This window comes from Lacerta agilis, chromosome 1, assembly GCF_009819535.1.
Source record: "Lacerta agilis isolate rLacAgi1 chromosome 1, rLacAgi1.pri, whole genome shotgun sequence".
NCBI classification, from domain to species: Eukaryota; Metazoa; Chordata; class Lepidosauria; order Squamata; family Lacertidae; genus Lacerta; species Lacerta agilis.
The window spans coordinates 43,553,284-43,571,327 of NC_046312.1; the positions used below are offsets into that span (position 1 = coordinate 43,553,284).

The window sequence follows — 18,044 nt, forward strand, 5'->3', positions numbered from 1 at the left end:
CATGAGTAGAATGTGTCCTTTTATTTAAAATGCATCTCTGGGTTACATGTGGGTATAGGAATTTGTTCATATTTTTTTTCAAAATATAGTCTGGCCCCCCACAAGGTCTTAGGGACAGTGGACTGGCCCCCTGCTGAAAAAGTTTGCTGACCCCTGGTTTTATCTATGATATAGTACATCATAACAAGTAGAATTAGACTGATCACCTAGAGAAGATTCTTCAGTATTATAAATTCTAGGGTTAATGGAAACCACAAAATCATTTGTTGTAATGAAAGCCTTAACCATGTCTCAAGATAGCACTTGGAAGGTTTACTATTTACGGACTTGGGTGGAAGGGTGATAAAATGGCAAGATTTCATTGGTCCAAGGACAGTGGCTGTGCCTGGTGATATAAAGATCTTTTAAATCCTTCTCAGAATCCTAGCTGCAATAAGGCCTGTTTAAAAATCACATGGCTGTTTTCTGAGTCATAGTTTTGTCCATAGACTTATATTTTGTCTGAATTATGTTGAGGATATATAGTATGTGTGAAAATACTGGACTACTTAATCCAGCTGATACACGAAGATAAATACAACTACAAAGTGCTAGTTTAGTCAAATTATCCTAATCTGTGCTTGTCCCCTCCACTCTCCTTTTCAGTATCTGGGACATGTGGAAGTAGATGAATCAAGAGGGATGCATATATGTGAGGATGCTGTGAAGAGACTGAAAGCTGTATGTATACTTATTAAAATATTACTTTACGTATGCAATTTTTTTCCATTTACAGAGGTTTTTGTAGGGAAATTTAAATAGCTGCCTTAAAGCAGAGTTTATGATTACAGAGGCATACCAGTACAAATTGGAAGAAGAGCTATTCTGTGTTCTTAAAACAGTTCTGAAAGAATTAGGCTTATTGCTGTCGTTTTTTCTCTCAGAAGTAAATGCCGCTATCTTTATCTTAAGCCAGTTAGCTTTTTGGATAGTTATTCTCTGTGCTATATGGACTAGGACTGCCATAGCGTGTACCGCATTTTTCGCTCCATAGGGCGCACCGGACCATAGGGTGCACCTCGTTTTTAGAGGAGGAAACAAGAAAAAAAAATACTGGTTAACTGATACTAGCTGTATAGAGTGTTTACTCCTCCTGATACCTGTTTCCACTCATGACTGAAGATGAGGGAGAACTGGAAAAACCTCTCTTGAATATTTGTACTGATCAGATTCCTCACTAAGAAGAAAAACATGCCATATAAGATCTTCTAAATTAGGGGTGGGGAAACTCCGGCCTAGGGGCCTATTTATAACTCCAGCCAAGCCATGCCCACCTGCCCTACACCTGATGCATACACCATCAGATGTGGAGCAGGTAATGGGTTGGGTGAAAGGGACTTTGCAGATATCTAAGCCCTGATTAAAGCTGATTGTCATGGCTTAGAAAGCCTTTTGCATGTTTTGCAAAGGCAAAAAGGATCACCTGGTATCATTGTGACATCAAGTGATTGACAGGAGATTGGGTCCACCTACCCGAACCTGGCCTGGCAGGGTTCCGGCCCACTGGCTAAATTCTGTTCTGCACCCCTGTTTTAAGTGGTGTAGCTGACTTTTGACACTCAATGATTACATTTGTTTTTAATTTTTTGTGTGTGTTCTTCATTGACTGCATCAATAAATCTTAAAGCCTACTACAAAATACTAAAAGGATTTTTAAAAGGTCCTCTTGCATGTGAACATAGTGACTTCAGACTCAAATCTGTTGTTTCCTTCTCTCAGTCACAGACAGGAGGATGAAAAAATGGGCTTTGAGCTTTTGAACAAACTCCAGTGATCTGATTAGATGCCACCCTCAATTTCTCATTGTTCTTTGTCTTGAATAGTTTGGAAGCTGTGAATGCTATACTCCACAGAGCATTTCAGGACAGGAAGAAGTCTCAGACTTGTTAGTATAAATGATGCTCTCCATATTTTTTTTGCGGGGGGGGGGAGCACATTGTCAGATTAGTTAGATGAATGTTTGGTGCAGCTAAATACAAAGTGATCGATGAAATTTACCCCCCCCCCCAATTTCTAAGCCCAAAGAGACAGGTGTTTAAAGTTGTGCATATAACACATTTGGCACATTGCACACTACATTTCTGGAATCAAAGAACATAACTTCAGTCTTTGAAATCCCTGTTCGTGTCTATAACTACTTAAACAAAATGGTTGTGTACTGTATCCAATGAAGTTCACTCTGAAATAACAGTCACTTGAAACAACCTATTACACACAGAATGCACACGGAAATCACAAGACTATGGGCCTTCCTTGTGTGGCATTCAACCCAGGAGACTTCTATTTCTACTGAAATCTTAAGTTCATACAGTTTTCACTTATACTATTGCTATACAGAATAACTGATTCTGTCAGACCATTTGTCCATAAAGCCAATTGATATTGACATATAGTGCTGCTTTTCTAAAATATTGATAGTTACAGGTAAGTAGCCGTGTTGGTCTGCCATAGTCAAAACAAAATAAAAAATTAAAAAAATTCCTTCCAGTAGCACCTTAGAGACCAACTAAGTTTGTTCTTTGTATGAGCTTTCATGTGCATGCACACGAATCTGAAGAAGTGGTATCTGAAGAAGTGTGCATGCACACGAAAGCTCATACCAAGAACAAACTTTTAGTTGGTCTCTAAGGTGCTAGTGGAAGGAATTTTTTTTATTTTTTATTTTGTTTTAAAATATTGATGTATTTCTCTCCTCTCAAGCCACTTCTACCAATTACTGAGGAGCATTCTCATATTGAGACTTCAAATGTCAACCAAACATCCAACTGTAGAGATCATTCTTAAGTTGCTGCTTTTTGTTTCGGTTCATAAATGTGGATTTTCTTTGTTAGCTTATACCCAGGATTTTGTTTTGTAGACTGAACCTCCATTTTCACAGGGCAACCATGTCTCTTCCAATACAGTAGAACAATTTCCTCTCAGAACAAGTCATAAGTCATTCAAGGGCAGTTGAATCTTGATGTATCTATTTGGGTGTAGCAATCTGATGTTGTCAAAACAGACTGACTTGTGTGTGGTAAACTCTTAAATGGCTAAACCCAGTTTCTCCTTTTCTGTGCTCTTCAGTGACTGCAGTAAATTGTCTTCACTGGACCTGCTGCATGCCTCAGATTTGGATAATTATACCAAAAAGATTATGTGAGGCAGTTTTCCCCCAAAGATATAAAACATTACTTTTTCTTTCTTTTTTTAGGACACACTGCCTTTTACTTTCAGTTATGGAGAAACACATATCCAAGCTCACTGGAGGAGGGGTGGGAATAATTGACTTTATATACTTCGGTTGTCACGGCTGCTGGAATATGGCATAGTTTCATTAGTCTCATTCCTAACTGTACTTAGAATAGTATGAATTGACAGAATAAAATACTGATGTACAATTTTTACCACAATGCTTTTAAAATGTAGTTTTCCTCTTGACAAACAGCATTTTACCTGCCCACCAGTAAACTATGTTGGAAGCTGCCTGTGTCTTGTCTCCCATCTTCTCTCATTTGGTTTAAATTGTCTTCAGTGTTAGTGTCTTTAACAAGTCTTTTTTTGTTTTGTTTTGTTTGCAAATATGATACATTTGTTAATGTATTTTCTTGTTTTAGCAGGTAAACGAAACTTAATAGTGTTTGAAAATACTAGTGTATCTGAATATTAACTTCCATAGTTACCCTAAAATCCATTTTGCATGCTCTCTATCATTAATACTTTTTCTAGAAGATCTAAATTTTTCCAAGTTAACACCTTTTGAAAATTAAACCTAATTACAGTTTCTTAAGGAAGGTAGCTTATGGACCTCCTGAACTCTGGCATATCTTCTGAAGGCTTATATTTATATATTATGCTTAACTTGGCAGTGGTGGCGTGTGTGTGTGTGTGTGTGTGTGAATGAGATTGAGATTGATTATACATTTTCAAACTGGCAACTTTAAAAAAGGAATTCCATAACAAATCTTAAAGTATGTACTCCTATAGCATTTTTTTAACCTAGTGCAGTTGTTCCATTTTTCTTATTGAGATTTTTTTTTTTGTAATAAGGTATATTGAAGACAGTTTTAATCATTTAAGGCAACAATATTCAGTTAGATATTTCACCACCCAGTGCCATGTGTTGAAATAGCTGACAGATGGCAGAGAAGGAGCAAAATGTCTGTAATGGCTGCTGTTACTTCTAGACCCTTAAGTATCAGAGTTGACCATAGATGTGGCCTTGTATCTCTGATGCATATGAAGGAACTGCTGCTGCCATGTAGGAAGACATTCATGATCAGCAGTTCACCACACAGATTGACTTTCTCCAAACCACCATAAACATTTTGTACTGGAGGCTTGTGAAGCTTTGGGAAAAAGCACTTTATCCATGTAGCAAGCCAAAGCCCATAAATGGCTTGCTTCATGATAGCCATCACAGGCGTAATTTAAAGCACTATTGATCCCATCCCTTAATTTTCAGTGAAGATTGTCAGGATATATATATCTGGGCTTTTGTTTGTCTCTGAAATGGGTAAATAATCTTAAAGCTGCTGCATTTGATTGCCATCAAAATGTGTAATACTCCCATTTTGTTGATTGTGCTTGTCAAATCTACCACATTTTCTATATGTATACTTCAAGGTGTGTATGAAGTGTTTCTGTTCAATATACACATTGTTTATTTAGAAAGCTTCATTAGCTGCTTAATCACAAAACTCTAAGCACCATATACATAAAATAACATTGAAGCGAGAACTCTTAGGTGATGCAGATAGTTTACTTGTAAGTTTCTGAATGGTTTGTGTGTGTGTGTGTGTGTGTGTGTGTGTGAGAGAGAGAGAGAGAGAGAGAGAGAGAGAGAGACAGAGACAGAGACAGAGTGAGAGTGTGTGAGAGAGAAGGGGGGGGGTAAGAAACCAAAATCTAATATGGAGCCTCTTCAGTGAAAGAATCCACATTCTTAAACAAAAGAAACTGCGGCATAAATATCCCCTACACTTCTACTAAATCTGCATTACAAAATACTATTGGAAAATCATGATGGAGGGTATATGAGCTTAAACACCTTTTCTAAGCAGGCTTTTGATAAGGACTGGAAATATGCTTCCCAAATTATTTTCCTTTTGCTGTCATGCTATTTGAGCTCTGTTAATTAACTTGAGCTTTTCAAAATTTATCTAATGTGCTAATTTCAAGTCATCATCATCCAATTTGGAACATCTCCATGTCTGCTGCCAAGTTTGGCTTGTAACCTACTAAAAGCTAGAGGGACAAACAAAATGAACTCTAAAACATTTTGCATGAAATTGGGTCTGATTTTTCCTTTCCTTTCCACCAATTTCAGAGCTGTGGCCTGTCCTAATAAAAGCCCATGTAATGCTTTCTGTGTGCATTTTCATGGGACTTTTCACACCTGCCTGTCACATCCTCTATGGATAACCCTAAACATTCCCTACTTTCCTTCCAATCCCCGTTTTTTGTATGTATATGTTGGTTTAAAACCCTGGGACACTTTAGCTACCTACAGTAATAGCATTCGACTTGTCCCCCCTGTTCCTCCAGGAAAGGAAGTTCTTCAAAGGCTTCTTTGGAAAAGTAAGTTTAATGCCTCGTTGTGTTTGTGCTGTAAGGAGTTACATCCCCAGTATAGCATTGCCTTGTGTCAGAAGCCCCGTTCAGACATTATGTCTGAACAGGAAATAGCAATTGGTGTTGAGTGCATAGGGCTTCACATGCTGCCACCAGCCCAAACACCCCTTTCCTTGCCTGCTCAGTCCCAGGCCTTCCTGTGTTGAGCAGAGAAGATCTAAGCTTCTACCTGTCTTAATCTGAATGTGAATGGAAGCTTTGAACAAATCACACAACCTGGTTAATGTACTCATTGATGCTTCTATTTGCATTTAAGCAAACATGGGTAGGAGTCCCCTTTAAGGGAGGGGGCAGTATTCATTGCTATGTTGTGAGGTGGGGCCAGCATGCATGCAAGGCAGGATTAAAAACTCATACATTGACTAATAATGAAACATATGTTATAGATATCTTTCCACATTTACTATTCTATTTTTGTGATATACAAATAACATGAGCAAACGTGTTACAGGTAGGTAGCCATGTTGGTCTGCCATAGTCAAAACAAAATAAAAAATAAAAAAATTCCTTCCAGTAGCACCTTAAGAGCCCAACTAAGTTTGTTCTTGGTATGAGCTTTCGTGTGCATGCATGCATCTGAAGAAGTGTGCATGCACAAGAACAAACTTAGTTGGTCTCTAAGGTGCTACTGGAAGGAATTTTTTATGAGAAAACTTGGTATACTTATTTGTATAACATTCTTGTTTATAAAACAACAACAACAACAACAACAACAACAACAACGGGGTTTGGGGGTGGGGGGACAGAATGAGCTCAAACCATGAGAGAGAGAGTTTTTAAGCTTAATTTTAAATAATTAAATGTGCATTTATTTTGCTAGAAAATTGCTGTAATTAAAAAAAATGGCATTTAAAATTGAACTAAAAACAGAGAACTCAAAAATATTTTCTTTACAAAATCCCGCTGAGCGTAAATCTCTGGAACATGCTGGCATTGTCTCTTGTCTCTGGTTGAAAGAGAGTGGACAACAGCAGGCAGAGGATCATAAAAGGCTGTACCACGCCCATTCAGAGCTGTGTTTCTCTGTACATTAACTGTCTGTCTTGCCATACTTATTTGTGTGTCGTCTTCTATAAGATTATGCTGGGACACAATTCTTTCAATCTGCATTGAGAAATTGGTGAGAAAGTTGCAATTGCCGCCAGACTTTTTTGCAGCATGCCAGAAGTTAAGGGCAACAGCTGGGAAAGGCTCACATGTCAGTCATGGAGCAAGGCACCTCATGAATTACTTGCCACTGTTCACACACTTCCTTCCTTCCTTGCTTACCGGTAATTTTAAAGGTCCTAACAGACCTATGGGAAAGGGTTATTCCCCTCCTCCAACTTACTCCCTTCTATAGTCAAACCCCCCGTCCCCCGTCCCAGAATGTGGAATAAGGTGGAGGGATTGTAAGTGGACAAGGACCTGGGAGACCAGGAATAAATTTCCCATGAAACTCACAAAGACCTTGGGCCAGTCACTATCTCAAAATAACCTGCCTCACAGGGTTGTTGTTAGGAAAACATTGGGAAATGGAGAGAGTTGTTAAAGATTAACACATTTATTATGACATAACCCTTTTTGGGCTAGAGTCCATATCACTAGAAACTTCACTTTTGGTAATCCATTAAGCTTACACAATAATACTGTTATATCCTTGAAACCAGTTTCTCTTGTCATAGCTGCCTAGGTAGTAAACTATAGACAACACACTCTTCTTGGCCAACTAAAAAGGGTCTTTAAGAGGCTTGCTAGAGTCATTAACTGGTCTCATCACTTCTAATCACTACCTAAAATCCTAACATGCAGATAGAAAACCACAGGCTTGGAGACCTAAAATATCGTCTAAGCCAATCCTGTAATCCTATAACAATACATTTTCTGTAGACTTGAAAGTGCTACTGGGCTATTTATTTTTTTCATTTTCTGCTGTGAGCGCTGACTAGTTGGCTACCTCCTTTGAAAATATACCACAGCACTTAATGATTTCTTGGCAGTGTTGAATCTCAAAGTGAGAATCCCTAGCTCAGTATTTTAGTTACTGTATCAATCTAGGCCGTCCAGTTGTTCAGTCTCTGATCCTTGCATGTCTCAAATGAAGAAATAAGTAGTGGCTCCGGTAGGCCACTATTAAATCATCAAAGGAAAATTCATAATACTATCATGTGCTTTTGGCAAAAACTCATTTTTAAAACTATGAATCAATAGCTACATGTTACTTCAAGTATTAAACATATGCTTCTGTTAAGGCATCTAGGTGAGACAGGTACGCATCTAGTATGACATTTCAAATTCTCTTAATGCCAACACTACCACCCCTGCCGTGAAACTAAGCACACCCTTCTGTGAATTCAGGAATTGTAGGTGTGTAATGAATCTGAACAGCCGGCCCATTCCCGTTCATCCCAGCAAACACTTTGCACTGAAATACCAAATAAACAGTATTTAAAATCATAAATGTTGCTTAGATTATAATACCATACATGGAGAACATGACCAGCTAAACTGCATCACATCAAAATAGTGTTGCAATAATCTTAGCACTTGTTATTTAGTGTCACGTTAAACAATCTAAGCTATATGTTATAGGATAAAAGGTTAAATCTCCCAGTGTCACGGAGTGGAGTTAGTCTCTAGGACTCTTCCAAACAATTAATAGGGTAGCTGTGAGGAACTTTATTAGCCCTAGGCCGGTATCAGTAGGTGAGATCTTCTCTGTTGATAAGGGGAAATGGAAAAAGGAATAGTGATATGTTTGCTTCCTTCTAAAATGTCAGAGGGGTTTTGCAACCCACTCCTAGATAATGGGATTGCCGCATCTCCAAAGAAGGGAACAGGCTTCAGGCAATAGCCCTGGGACATTTAGGAATGGGAACTGTAACAGGAATTTTGTTGGGGCTTGAAGTATTTGCCATCTTGCTTAGTCAATAAAAGATCCCATAAGTCACTCACACATTTATAGGCTAACTGTTAGAGCTGAGCCCACTCAGGATGTCTTACAAAGCATAAAAACACAATTGTTGGCATCCATCTGTCTGGAGAGATTGATGGAGTGACTTCTGGGAGTGAAGTCAAACTGCTGTGTTAGCAGCACCCAAGTGACCTCCCTGGGGCGCAAGCCTGGGCAGTGTGTATGGAGGTCCTGGACTGCCCAGACAACAAGACACGCCCCCCAGCTTTGCTGATGTGGTCCAATGGAAAGCAGAGCAACACATTTGGCACCAGCTTCGCTGCAGGAGTTGCCAGAGGGAGGAATACAAGGCGCTATCCAACTGTCCTAGGGTTTACTCTTTAGCCTTATCTTCTCCTGAAGATATCCTGCAGGCAGTGGAGGTTTAGGACCAGTGTTTCCCTTCTGCTAGATGGGTTACCGTTGATAAGCCCCACCTGCCCCTCAACTCCCTCTATACTATGCGCAGAAACGGCCTTCTTAACAGTTGGACCACTCTTAGTTTTGTCTGCTCAATCCTCCAGAGCCTTTCTTCACATGCAGGGGAAGTCCCCAACTCACAAAGGCTTTGAGACCCTTCAGCTACCCCCCCCCCCAAGTTTAGTTGACCAGTCAAAGCCAACGAATGCATACAATACACACACACATTATGGGTCATTTGAAAATTGCGTAGAATAATAGACTTGTAGAGTTGGAAGGGATCCTGAAGGTGAGAGTGTCCAACCTCCTGCAATGCAGGAATCTTTTTTCTGAATTGTTTTTATTAATTTTCCAAATTATTACAAATCAAACCAAATTAAATTGGAATACTTTTGCCCAATATGGAAGAGCCCATGGAACAGATTTAGGGGGTATATGGGGGGAGGGGCAAAAGTTCCATTTTGCAAGGAGAAATGGAACTAATTTCCCAATCCTGTGTTGTCTACGATCCTGTGAAGTACTTCCACATTTGATGGTAGCGCTACTGCACGAGACATGGGACAGAACATTGGGGTGATGGGAAGACAGACTTAGAATGCTTGTTGCTAAAACTGGCAGCAAAAAGGCTACTTGTGGTGTAACTCCTTAAGCGTCAGTGTTAACTGACAGTTTATTTGGTGTTTAAACAGGTAAAGAATTTAAGCTTGAATTCTTTGCCTTTCTTTGAATGTATTAACATACTTGACTCATCCTGTTCTATTCTTTCCCCCCTTCCTTTTGCATTGTGTTCTTGAAAGGCTGGCTTCAGCTTGATTCTCTGGAGGTTTTGTTGTTTGGTCTGAATATCTGGCTTTGGGCACTCCTACTGAAGTTGGATATCATCTGCACACTGACTTTTGTGCTTCTTGGAAAGAGGAAGTCTGCATTCGGCCTTATTGACAGCACAGCAGTAATACTGTTTTTCTTTCTTTTTCTTCCCTGCAAGAGCGGAAAGAAGGCAGTTAAAGCCGTCCTGTGGGTTTCAGCGGATGGACTCAGAGTTGTTGATGAGAAAACAAAGGTTAGACACTGCTGGGTTTGGAACCATCATAAACTGTACAGATAATCACTGTAGTTCTCACTGCTTCTTCTATTGCATGCCTAGTTCAATGAATGAAATATGCTAATTACATATGGCTCAAATTTTATTTGGCTTTTTCTGCCTTTGTGAACTTAGGTCCTTTGAATTCTTGTTTTGCTTGAAAAGTGTTTTTTGTCATAGCAATAAATAAGGAGAAGGCAACAGTTTCACCCTGTTCTTTCCCTGCAAAAAAGCTGAAAGAGATTAAACTGCATACAGATATGTGATTGATCTGAAATCATTCTTGCTGCATCCTAAGATTTTGAAAATCTGTGTGAGGATTTTTGTTTTTGTTTGTTTTTACGTTTGCTACGATGTGTATTTTTGTGTTTTTATATTGTAAACTGCCCTGTGATCTTTGGATGAAGGGCAATATTTTTTTTAAAATAAGTAAAATAAAATAAAATATTGCAGTGAGAAATGAATAAAATATGTGAGGAAGGTATTATTTGAAGGCTCTAGAAACCAGTGCAATTCAGATTAATTCTCAATCAATGTTTTCAATCTTTAAAATATCTCTAAGGCATTACTGAAGCGAGAGCATTAAAATTAATGATTTGTATATCGCTTTATATGCTAATTCATATGCCAAAGGTGCATATTTTAAAAACTGCATATGGCTTTTTAGTTGAATACCCAAATGTGTCCAATCCTATTTTTAGTTTTAAATGATGTTTGCATGATATTTGTCCCATCCTATTTTATTGCAGGAGGGTTACAGTTACTCTTTTAAAATTGGCAGCCCAGCTTGTCCCTTTCCCCAGTAAGCACACAGAGATCAGTGGGAGTCTTGCCAGTGACTTCAGTAGGCTGGGGGGGGGTCACCTTTGTTCTTTGTTCCCTACTCCTCCCTTTTTAAAAAAGTAGTAATATATGGAGGTATCTGCAAAGGGGAATAATGCCAATCAAGGACAGGTTTGCTTCTGCTGCAGCTGCCATTTAATGTCAAATATAAGGAGGTTCTGTGATGGATCATACCCTGCAGTGGCCCTGTTTGGGATGCTACAAATGATACAACTCTCTCTCTCTGCTAACTCGATCCTCTGTGTCAGTGTGGAAGGCAGCTGCATCCCAGGGACAGCTGTGGAAATGATGTACATTGAAGCGTAAGGAAACTGTTCCAGCAATGGTTATATTTATACATGTGACTAATACCCACTGTGCAAGTGCAGAGCCCATGCAGGTTCAGAGTCAATTTGATGTGTTGCATAGTGAAAAAGAATAAGATGCGAGTTGGCAAGCTAATGATTCAAATTGTTGGGCAAGAGCCTGCTGTATAGATGTCCCCCATTCTCAGCTCCCCACTTACAGTGTAATGTAGAGTTGTTGTAAGGGCTACCAAGGGCCCAAACCAGATGTGTGCAGATTTGGTAAACATTAATTTGCCACTTTCATTATAAAGTGGAGATGAAGAATCTATGTGCATTTTATTTTCTGACAAAAAAAAGAGTACAGAGGGGAAGCGACTCTTGGCTGCCTTCCCAGAATTGAAGACCCCCCCCCCAATTAACTTTCAGTATCTGAAACAGCCTGAGGGACAGAGGGTTGAAAACAGCAGAGCAGAGGTAAGGCAAGGGAGGCGAAGCGTTGCACCCCCACCCCCTAAATTTAATGACAAAATAACCCCCCAGCACCCCCTGATTGGCAGTGGCATCTTTAGCAAACGTGCATATCTGGTTTTTTACCTGAAAATGAATCTGAAATGCTTTGAATGCACGTAAGTCAAGTGTTGTTGTTATTATGCCTTTTACTATTATAGTTTTGTCTAAGTCAGGAATTGGAAGCCTGTGGTCCTCCAGATTTTGTTAGACTCCAGCTCCCATCAGCTTGAGCTAGCAGGGCCATTTGGCAGGAGTGGTAAGGGCTGCACTACAGCAGCATGAGGGCCAAAGTTCCCCCACACCTGATTTAAGTCCTGTGTTTCCAATGGTTCACCTGCCCTCTGTTTCCATAAACTAAACTCTCTCCAGAGCTGCTGATGTTTTTATTTAACTATTTTAAAATGCAGTTGAACTTTGCCATGGATGCTTGAGAGCCAGGTGCTGCTTAATAAACAACTTAGCTTAAAAATGCCAATATTACAGCTGTTATTCTAAACTCTGCTACTACACTGTATAATGCTTGATGGTAATATTTCAGCTCATGTGGGAAATTGATTGTAATATTGCCCCTTGGTGGTTGGATAAATTAGTACAGGTCTCCAAACATTGAATCTCCAATCAGTACAATAATTTTGAGGATACACTTGCACAGACCTTTGAAGAGAAGCCAAAGTAATTTTTTTAAGTCGCCCGTGGAATATATGTGGAAATATATAAAGCAAATATATCAGGCAGACTAAAAGGTACAACTTTGGTATTAACCCGATAGAGGGAAGAAGGAAATCTAGAAATGTACCGTGTGATATATTCCATGCTACTGTAATGATTTGAATTTCTTATATCATCTTTCTTGGGTTTTTTTCTCTTTAGGACCTTATAGTTGATCAGACAATAGAGAAGGTTTCTTTCTGTGCTCCAGACAGGAATTTTGATAGGGCATTTTCTTACATCTGTCGAGATGGCACAACACGACGCTGGATATGTCACTGCTTTATGGCTGTAAAGGACACGGTAAGCTTCTTTTAGGATCACAGAAAAGCAAGAGCCAGTGTGGTGTAGTGGTTAAGAGTGGTGGACTTGTAATCTGGGGAACCGGGTTCGCATCTCCGCTCCTCCACATGCAGCTGCTGGGTGAGACCTTGGGCTAGTCACACTTCTCTGAAGTCTCTCAGCCCCACTCACCTCACAGAGTGTTTGTTGTGGGGGGGGGAAGGGAAAGGAGAATGTTAGCCGCTTTGAGACTCCTTCGGGTAGTGATAAAGCGGGGTATCAAATCCAAACTCTTCTTCTTCTTCTTCTTCTTCTTCTTCTTCTTCTTCTTCTTCCTCTTCCTCTTCTTCTTGAGGCCATTTCCAAATCATGCCACTTGTCTAGAGAAATTTAGCTTTCCTGTGGCAATCTTGTCATTTAAGAGCAGTGCATTCAACAGGCTCAGATATTTGAAACTGGAATGTTAAAATGCTGTAGCTAGTGTAAATCATGTATGTTTCTTAATACAAACAAGGAACTAATGTGCTTACAGAGCATGAATTGCTATTTTTAAAAATCGTATCTGCATTATGGATTTTATAGCACCAATATTTCAGTATATGAACTGACTGAACAGCATTAACACCTGACAGCTAAAATATATATATTTAAAGTCTTAATCCATGTGTATGTCTCATGTCTCTAATAATCAGTGCTTTAACTGGATGTAATAGTTCTGAATTCTGCTGACCAGAATTTGTACAGAGAAGGGAAGCTTGCATTGAGTGCCAGCTATCATTTGGCAATGTTTGGAGGAAATATGTAGTTCCATTTTGGTTTCTAAATGACGCAATATCTTTTCAGGGAGAGAGGTTGAGTCATGCAGTTGGCTGTGCGTTTGCAGCCTGCTTGGAGCGAAAGCAAAAGAGAGAGAAGGAGTGTGGGGTGACTGCCACCTTTGATGCCAGCAGAACCACATTCACAAGAGAGGGGTCTTTCAGGGTTACTACAGCAACTGAACAAGCAGAAAGAGAGGAAGGCATGAGGCAGATACAAGACACAAAAGGTAATGGGGTACAAGTCTGGCTATTTGGAAGCTCTGCTGACTCAAGCTACCATTTTACCTGGCCTGTCATTCTAAATACCAGTGAAATTATGAACCCTACTGCAAAATTACTTCATTGATAAGGTTTTGGACCTAAAATATCCTCAGTAGGCCCCTGAGAGCTTTGGATTTTGCAGAAACAGATATAATGTGTGGTGTATTCTGTGCATTAGATTGAGGAGGAAGCATTAGTGTAACTCCTTAATTTCCCATGTTTCTGAGCTTGATTTGTCTAATATAGGCATGAAGAACCTTTGATCCTCTAGAAAGGGCTGTGCTACAACTTCCATCATCCCTTGCCATTGGCCATTCTTGCTGGGACTGGTAGGAGTTGTAGTTCAGCAATCTCTGGATGGCCAAAGTTTTGCCACTCCTAGTCTAATGCTTTGGTTTCTTAAATACTAAAGGAGTGCCTGCAGATTTCATGGCCTGCAACACTTCAGAGCCAGTGATCTCGGAAACAGTAATAATGATTTCCCTGGTTGGTTAAGAATAGAAGCTGTCTTAATACATAGACTCGCAAACAATGGTTGCATCTTTATGACAAGATAGAGCAGATAATCTTCTAGTACACTTATATTTTCACTCTTGACTTGTAGACATATATTTGCCCCCCACATATTAGGTTCCCTCCACCCAGCCCTTTAAATGAGAATGTTAGTTTCCCTCAGAGGCATGTGGGGCATAGGCACCAATACAGTTGGGAAGTGTGTAAATTAAGAAGTGGAAGAAGGCGGCAGGTCTTGGAGCTATTATCGAACAAATCATTTAAATGAGCTTCTCTGTCCCATATCTTGGCGTACTGTTGCTCATTTCACCACATTTAATTCAAATATGCCTAGAAAATGCTTAATGTAGAACACAATATTCTGATATGATGTTTGCAAACTTTAGTTTCATTATCTGGAATGACACACTGAAGACCAGATTCTGCTAACTGGTCTTGATAGTGGAAGCCTGTGCACGGACTTCCACTACTGCAATGGGGCTTTCTCCTACTCACCTCCCCTTGCCCACCCACCCCAAATTGGCTTGTGGGGAGGGGACTGGGAGAAACTGCAATACAGTACGCGAGGGAAGATTATTCCATTGGGAATGCTTAAACTGATGGAATTTTTAAAACAATATGCCTGTGTTAATTTTTTCCTGCTATTTTTTTCTCGCAGTTGAAACCGATGTGAAAGCGGTGGTGTCGAGTGTTGTACCTGGCAATACAGCCCCATCACCAAGTTCCCCAACCTCTCCCAGTGCTGAGGTTGCATCCTCTGCTGACAAAGAGTCAAATAACCCCCATGCTATCCCACGAAGACACGCTCCCATAGAGCAACTAGCCAGACAAGGATCGTTCAGAGGTTTCCCTGCTCTTAGCCAGAAGATGTCCCCATTTAAACGACAGCTCTCATTGCGAATAAATGAGCTCCCTTCAACGGTGCAGAGGAAGAGCGACTTCCCCATGAAAAACTCAGGTAGGGCAAAATTTATCCCCATGTCCTCAGTACACTTGGATGCAGTTTGAGCTCACTTGATCAGCACATTTGAGAGAGATTTCTATAAAGAGATGTTATGATCCTCTACCCCTCGTTCCTTCACTATTTCTTTCTTGAAATGTCAGTGTCAGGCACCAATTTTGTTGTTGGCTCTGCACCAAAGTGTACTTACATTGTGACCTTAACTTCTATCAACTTTCCTCTGTATAATATTTCTGTGTTTCTCCATTTTTTAAATGGATTTTGCCGACTGGCAATTGTGCCTCGGTTGTCAGATGTTTCGGAAGTCGAACGGTCTTCCGGAATGGATTACGTTCGACAACCAAAGTTCCACTGTATTATACATACCTAGCCCAATAATATTTACTATTGTTAAATACCTTTTCAGTTTGAACTACATGGAACACATTCAGAGGTAGAAATGTATGGTTTGAATGTCTGGGTCATGAGCATCTTGGTTTAAGTTGGCATATTTTAATTCATGTGCTTGCACAGAGGAATGAATTAAACACTTAGTTCTTGTGTATGTGGGGTTGTTAAGTATTGCTAAATTAGGGCCAATCCAATATTGCATAGCCATAGAAATATCATGTGAGTGGGGGGAGGGGAGAAGAATGTGCCCTGTCCATACAGTTGACTACATTCCTGTGCAATCTTTATTCTTATTTTCAGTTCCTGAGGTTGAAGGAGAAGTGGATAGCATTAGTTCCCTATGCTCCCAGATTACAAATGCATTTAGCACACCGTCGGAGGACCCTTTCACTTCTGCCCCTATGACAAAACCAGTCACTGTAGTTGCACCACAGTCTCCTGCTTTTCAAGGTGTGTCCTCTCTAAGTTCGGGTGCATTCATGATGTTTGTTACATATGCAATGCTGCTTTCCTCCGCCACCATTGCTTTAATGTCTCGTCTTGCCACTGCCTTGTTGGTCTCTGAAGTCATTATGCTTTGCTCATTTTATATGCTTTGTAGCCATTTCCTCGAAAGATGAGTACCCATCCAAAACCATTCAACTAATTATATAAAATGGTTTCAAAGAGAAGATCACATTTTTAGCCTTGAAAACAATTTGTGTGTTGATTTAAATGAGGTGCAACTTCAAAGTTTTGATACCTTTGCTCAAAGTAACTTAAGACCAATAATAATCCCAATGAATTTTGGTGAAAGACAAAATGTGATTAGAATTTCAAGGTTGTAGAGTAGAAATTGATTTCATTAGCCAGAATATCTTTACAGTTCAAATTGTTGCACACTTTCTCAATTCAAACCACACCCTTAGTGCTCAAGAAGTAAGAATGTTGCTCATGGTCAAGCAAGTAATCCTAAAAATAGTCATAAATAGGGGGGAAAGAGGAAGAAGTAAGAATGTGTGGATCATGAAGTTTACGTCCTTTGGTTTTGCATGGACACTTTAAATTTAAACTTGTGGGTAGGATAATAGAAGTCTGTAATTAATGGCTTTGAATTTTCAGTGCAGATGAAGTACAGTGGTACCTCGGGTTAAGAACTTAATTTGTTCCAGAGGTCCATTCTTAACCTGAAACTGTCCTTAACCTGAAGCACCACTTTAGCTAATGGGACCTCCCGCTGCTGCTGTGGCACCAGAGCACAATTTCTGTTCTTATCCTGAAGCAAAATTCTTAACCTGACGCGTTATTTCTGGGTTGGCGGAGTTTGTAACCTGAAGCGTATGTAACCTGAGGTACCACTGTAGTTTAACTGTTTTGATTAGGTTATGAAAAGAACAGATCGGGTTACATTTGAGTATAAAATGTGGAGGTCATTTTATTTGCATTCTGCTGGGGAAAAATAGTTAAAAATTACTTGGTTGTCTTAACAATTGAGTCAACAGGAAATGTAATTTGCATCGTAGAAAATGTCAGTAGATTAACAGTGTGAAAGAGTGGCTGTGATGTTGATGTGTGTTGCATGTTGGCAGAAATCATACATTTATTTTTAACATCCCAGTCACCTGCATGCCTTGCATGAATTAACAGCATTGATGTTGTCTGCTCCCATTTTAGTTAATGGCACTGCCTCTGCCTTCAGTGTGCTTACTGCTAAACCAGCTCAAACTACTGTAGCGCCCACAGCAATACCAGTTCGTGAAACCAATCCTTGGGCTCTTGCCCCTGCTGCTCCAGCTGCTGCTAAAACTAGAGCCGCAGCCACTCTTTCTGGTAAGACCGGGCATAGATCCTGTGTGTTGCTTTCAGAGGGTTGAAATATGTGGTGCTGGATTAGAGGGATCTTTCATCTAATGCATTGCTTGGGGGTTTTTAATATCCAAAGCCATCTGGTTTGAGGTAAAGCAAAGGAATCCATTTATTTTATTTACAGCCTTTCTGTTTCACTCTTCGCTACAAAAAGCAATTCCAGAGAAGATAACAATAAAATATGCATAAAGCAAGGCAGAGGAATTGCAATTTGGGGGTAGGGGAATCCAATCCAATCTGGCATTACATTCCTGCAAAGGCCAGGGCAAATAGCCATGGTGCAGGAAGCTCAACTGTGTCTGCATTAGTCTTATCTTAGAAGGGAGGGAGTTCCAAATCTGGGGTGCCACCACCAGCAAGGCTCTCCCTTGCATCATCACCATCCAGGGACAGTTGTAGGAATAATAAATAGGTGTTCAAGGATGTTTGAGGTGCAGCTTTGTACTTTTACTTCAGTATCTAGGGAAACATTTAGTTGGCTTGATAGAGGATAAGAATTTCAAGACTACTTTAGTAGCCAGGATACATCTGACACCATTCG

At 39.9% G+C, this 18,044-nt stretch overlaps 1 protein-coding gene across 5 annotated transcripts in view; it reads left to right on the forward strand.

Annotated features, from left to right (window-relative positions):
• NUMB (NUMB endocytic adaptor protein) overlaps positions 1-18,044 on the forward strand; it is a 57,318-nt gene that overhangs the window by 34,217 nt on the left and 5,057 nt on the right. For 2 of the 5 annotated variants that reach the window (XM_033146312.1, XM_033146319.1), the window contains exons 3-10: positions 646-720; positions 5,566-5,598; positions 9,990-10,064; positions 12,596-12,736; positions 13,559-13,760; positions 14,966-15,265; positions 15,959-16,108; positions 17,312-17,467. In XM_033146312.1, coding sequence (XP_033002203.1) covers positions 646-720; positions 5,566-5,598; positions 9,990-10,064; positions 12,596-12,736; positions 13,559-13,760; positions 14,966-15,265; positions 15,959-16,108; positions 17,312-17,467 — 1,132 coding nt within the window. The remainder of the gene's footprint in view (positions 1-645; positions 721-5,565; positions 5,599-9,989; positions 10,065-12,595; positions 12,737-13,558; positions 13,761-14,965; positions 15,266-15,958; positions 16,109-17,311; positions 17,468-18,044) is intronic. The other 3 variants (XM_033146339.1, XM_033146329.1, XM_033146348.1) reach the window with 3 other exon arrangements.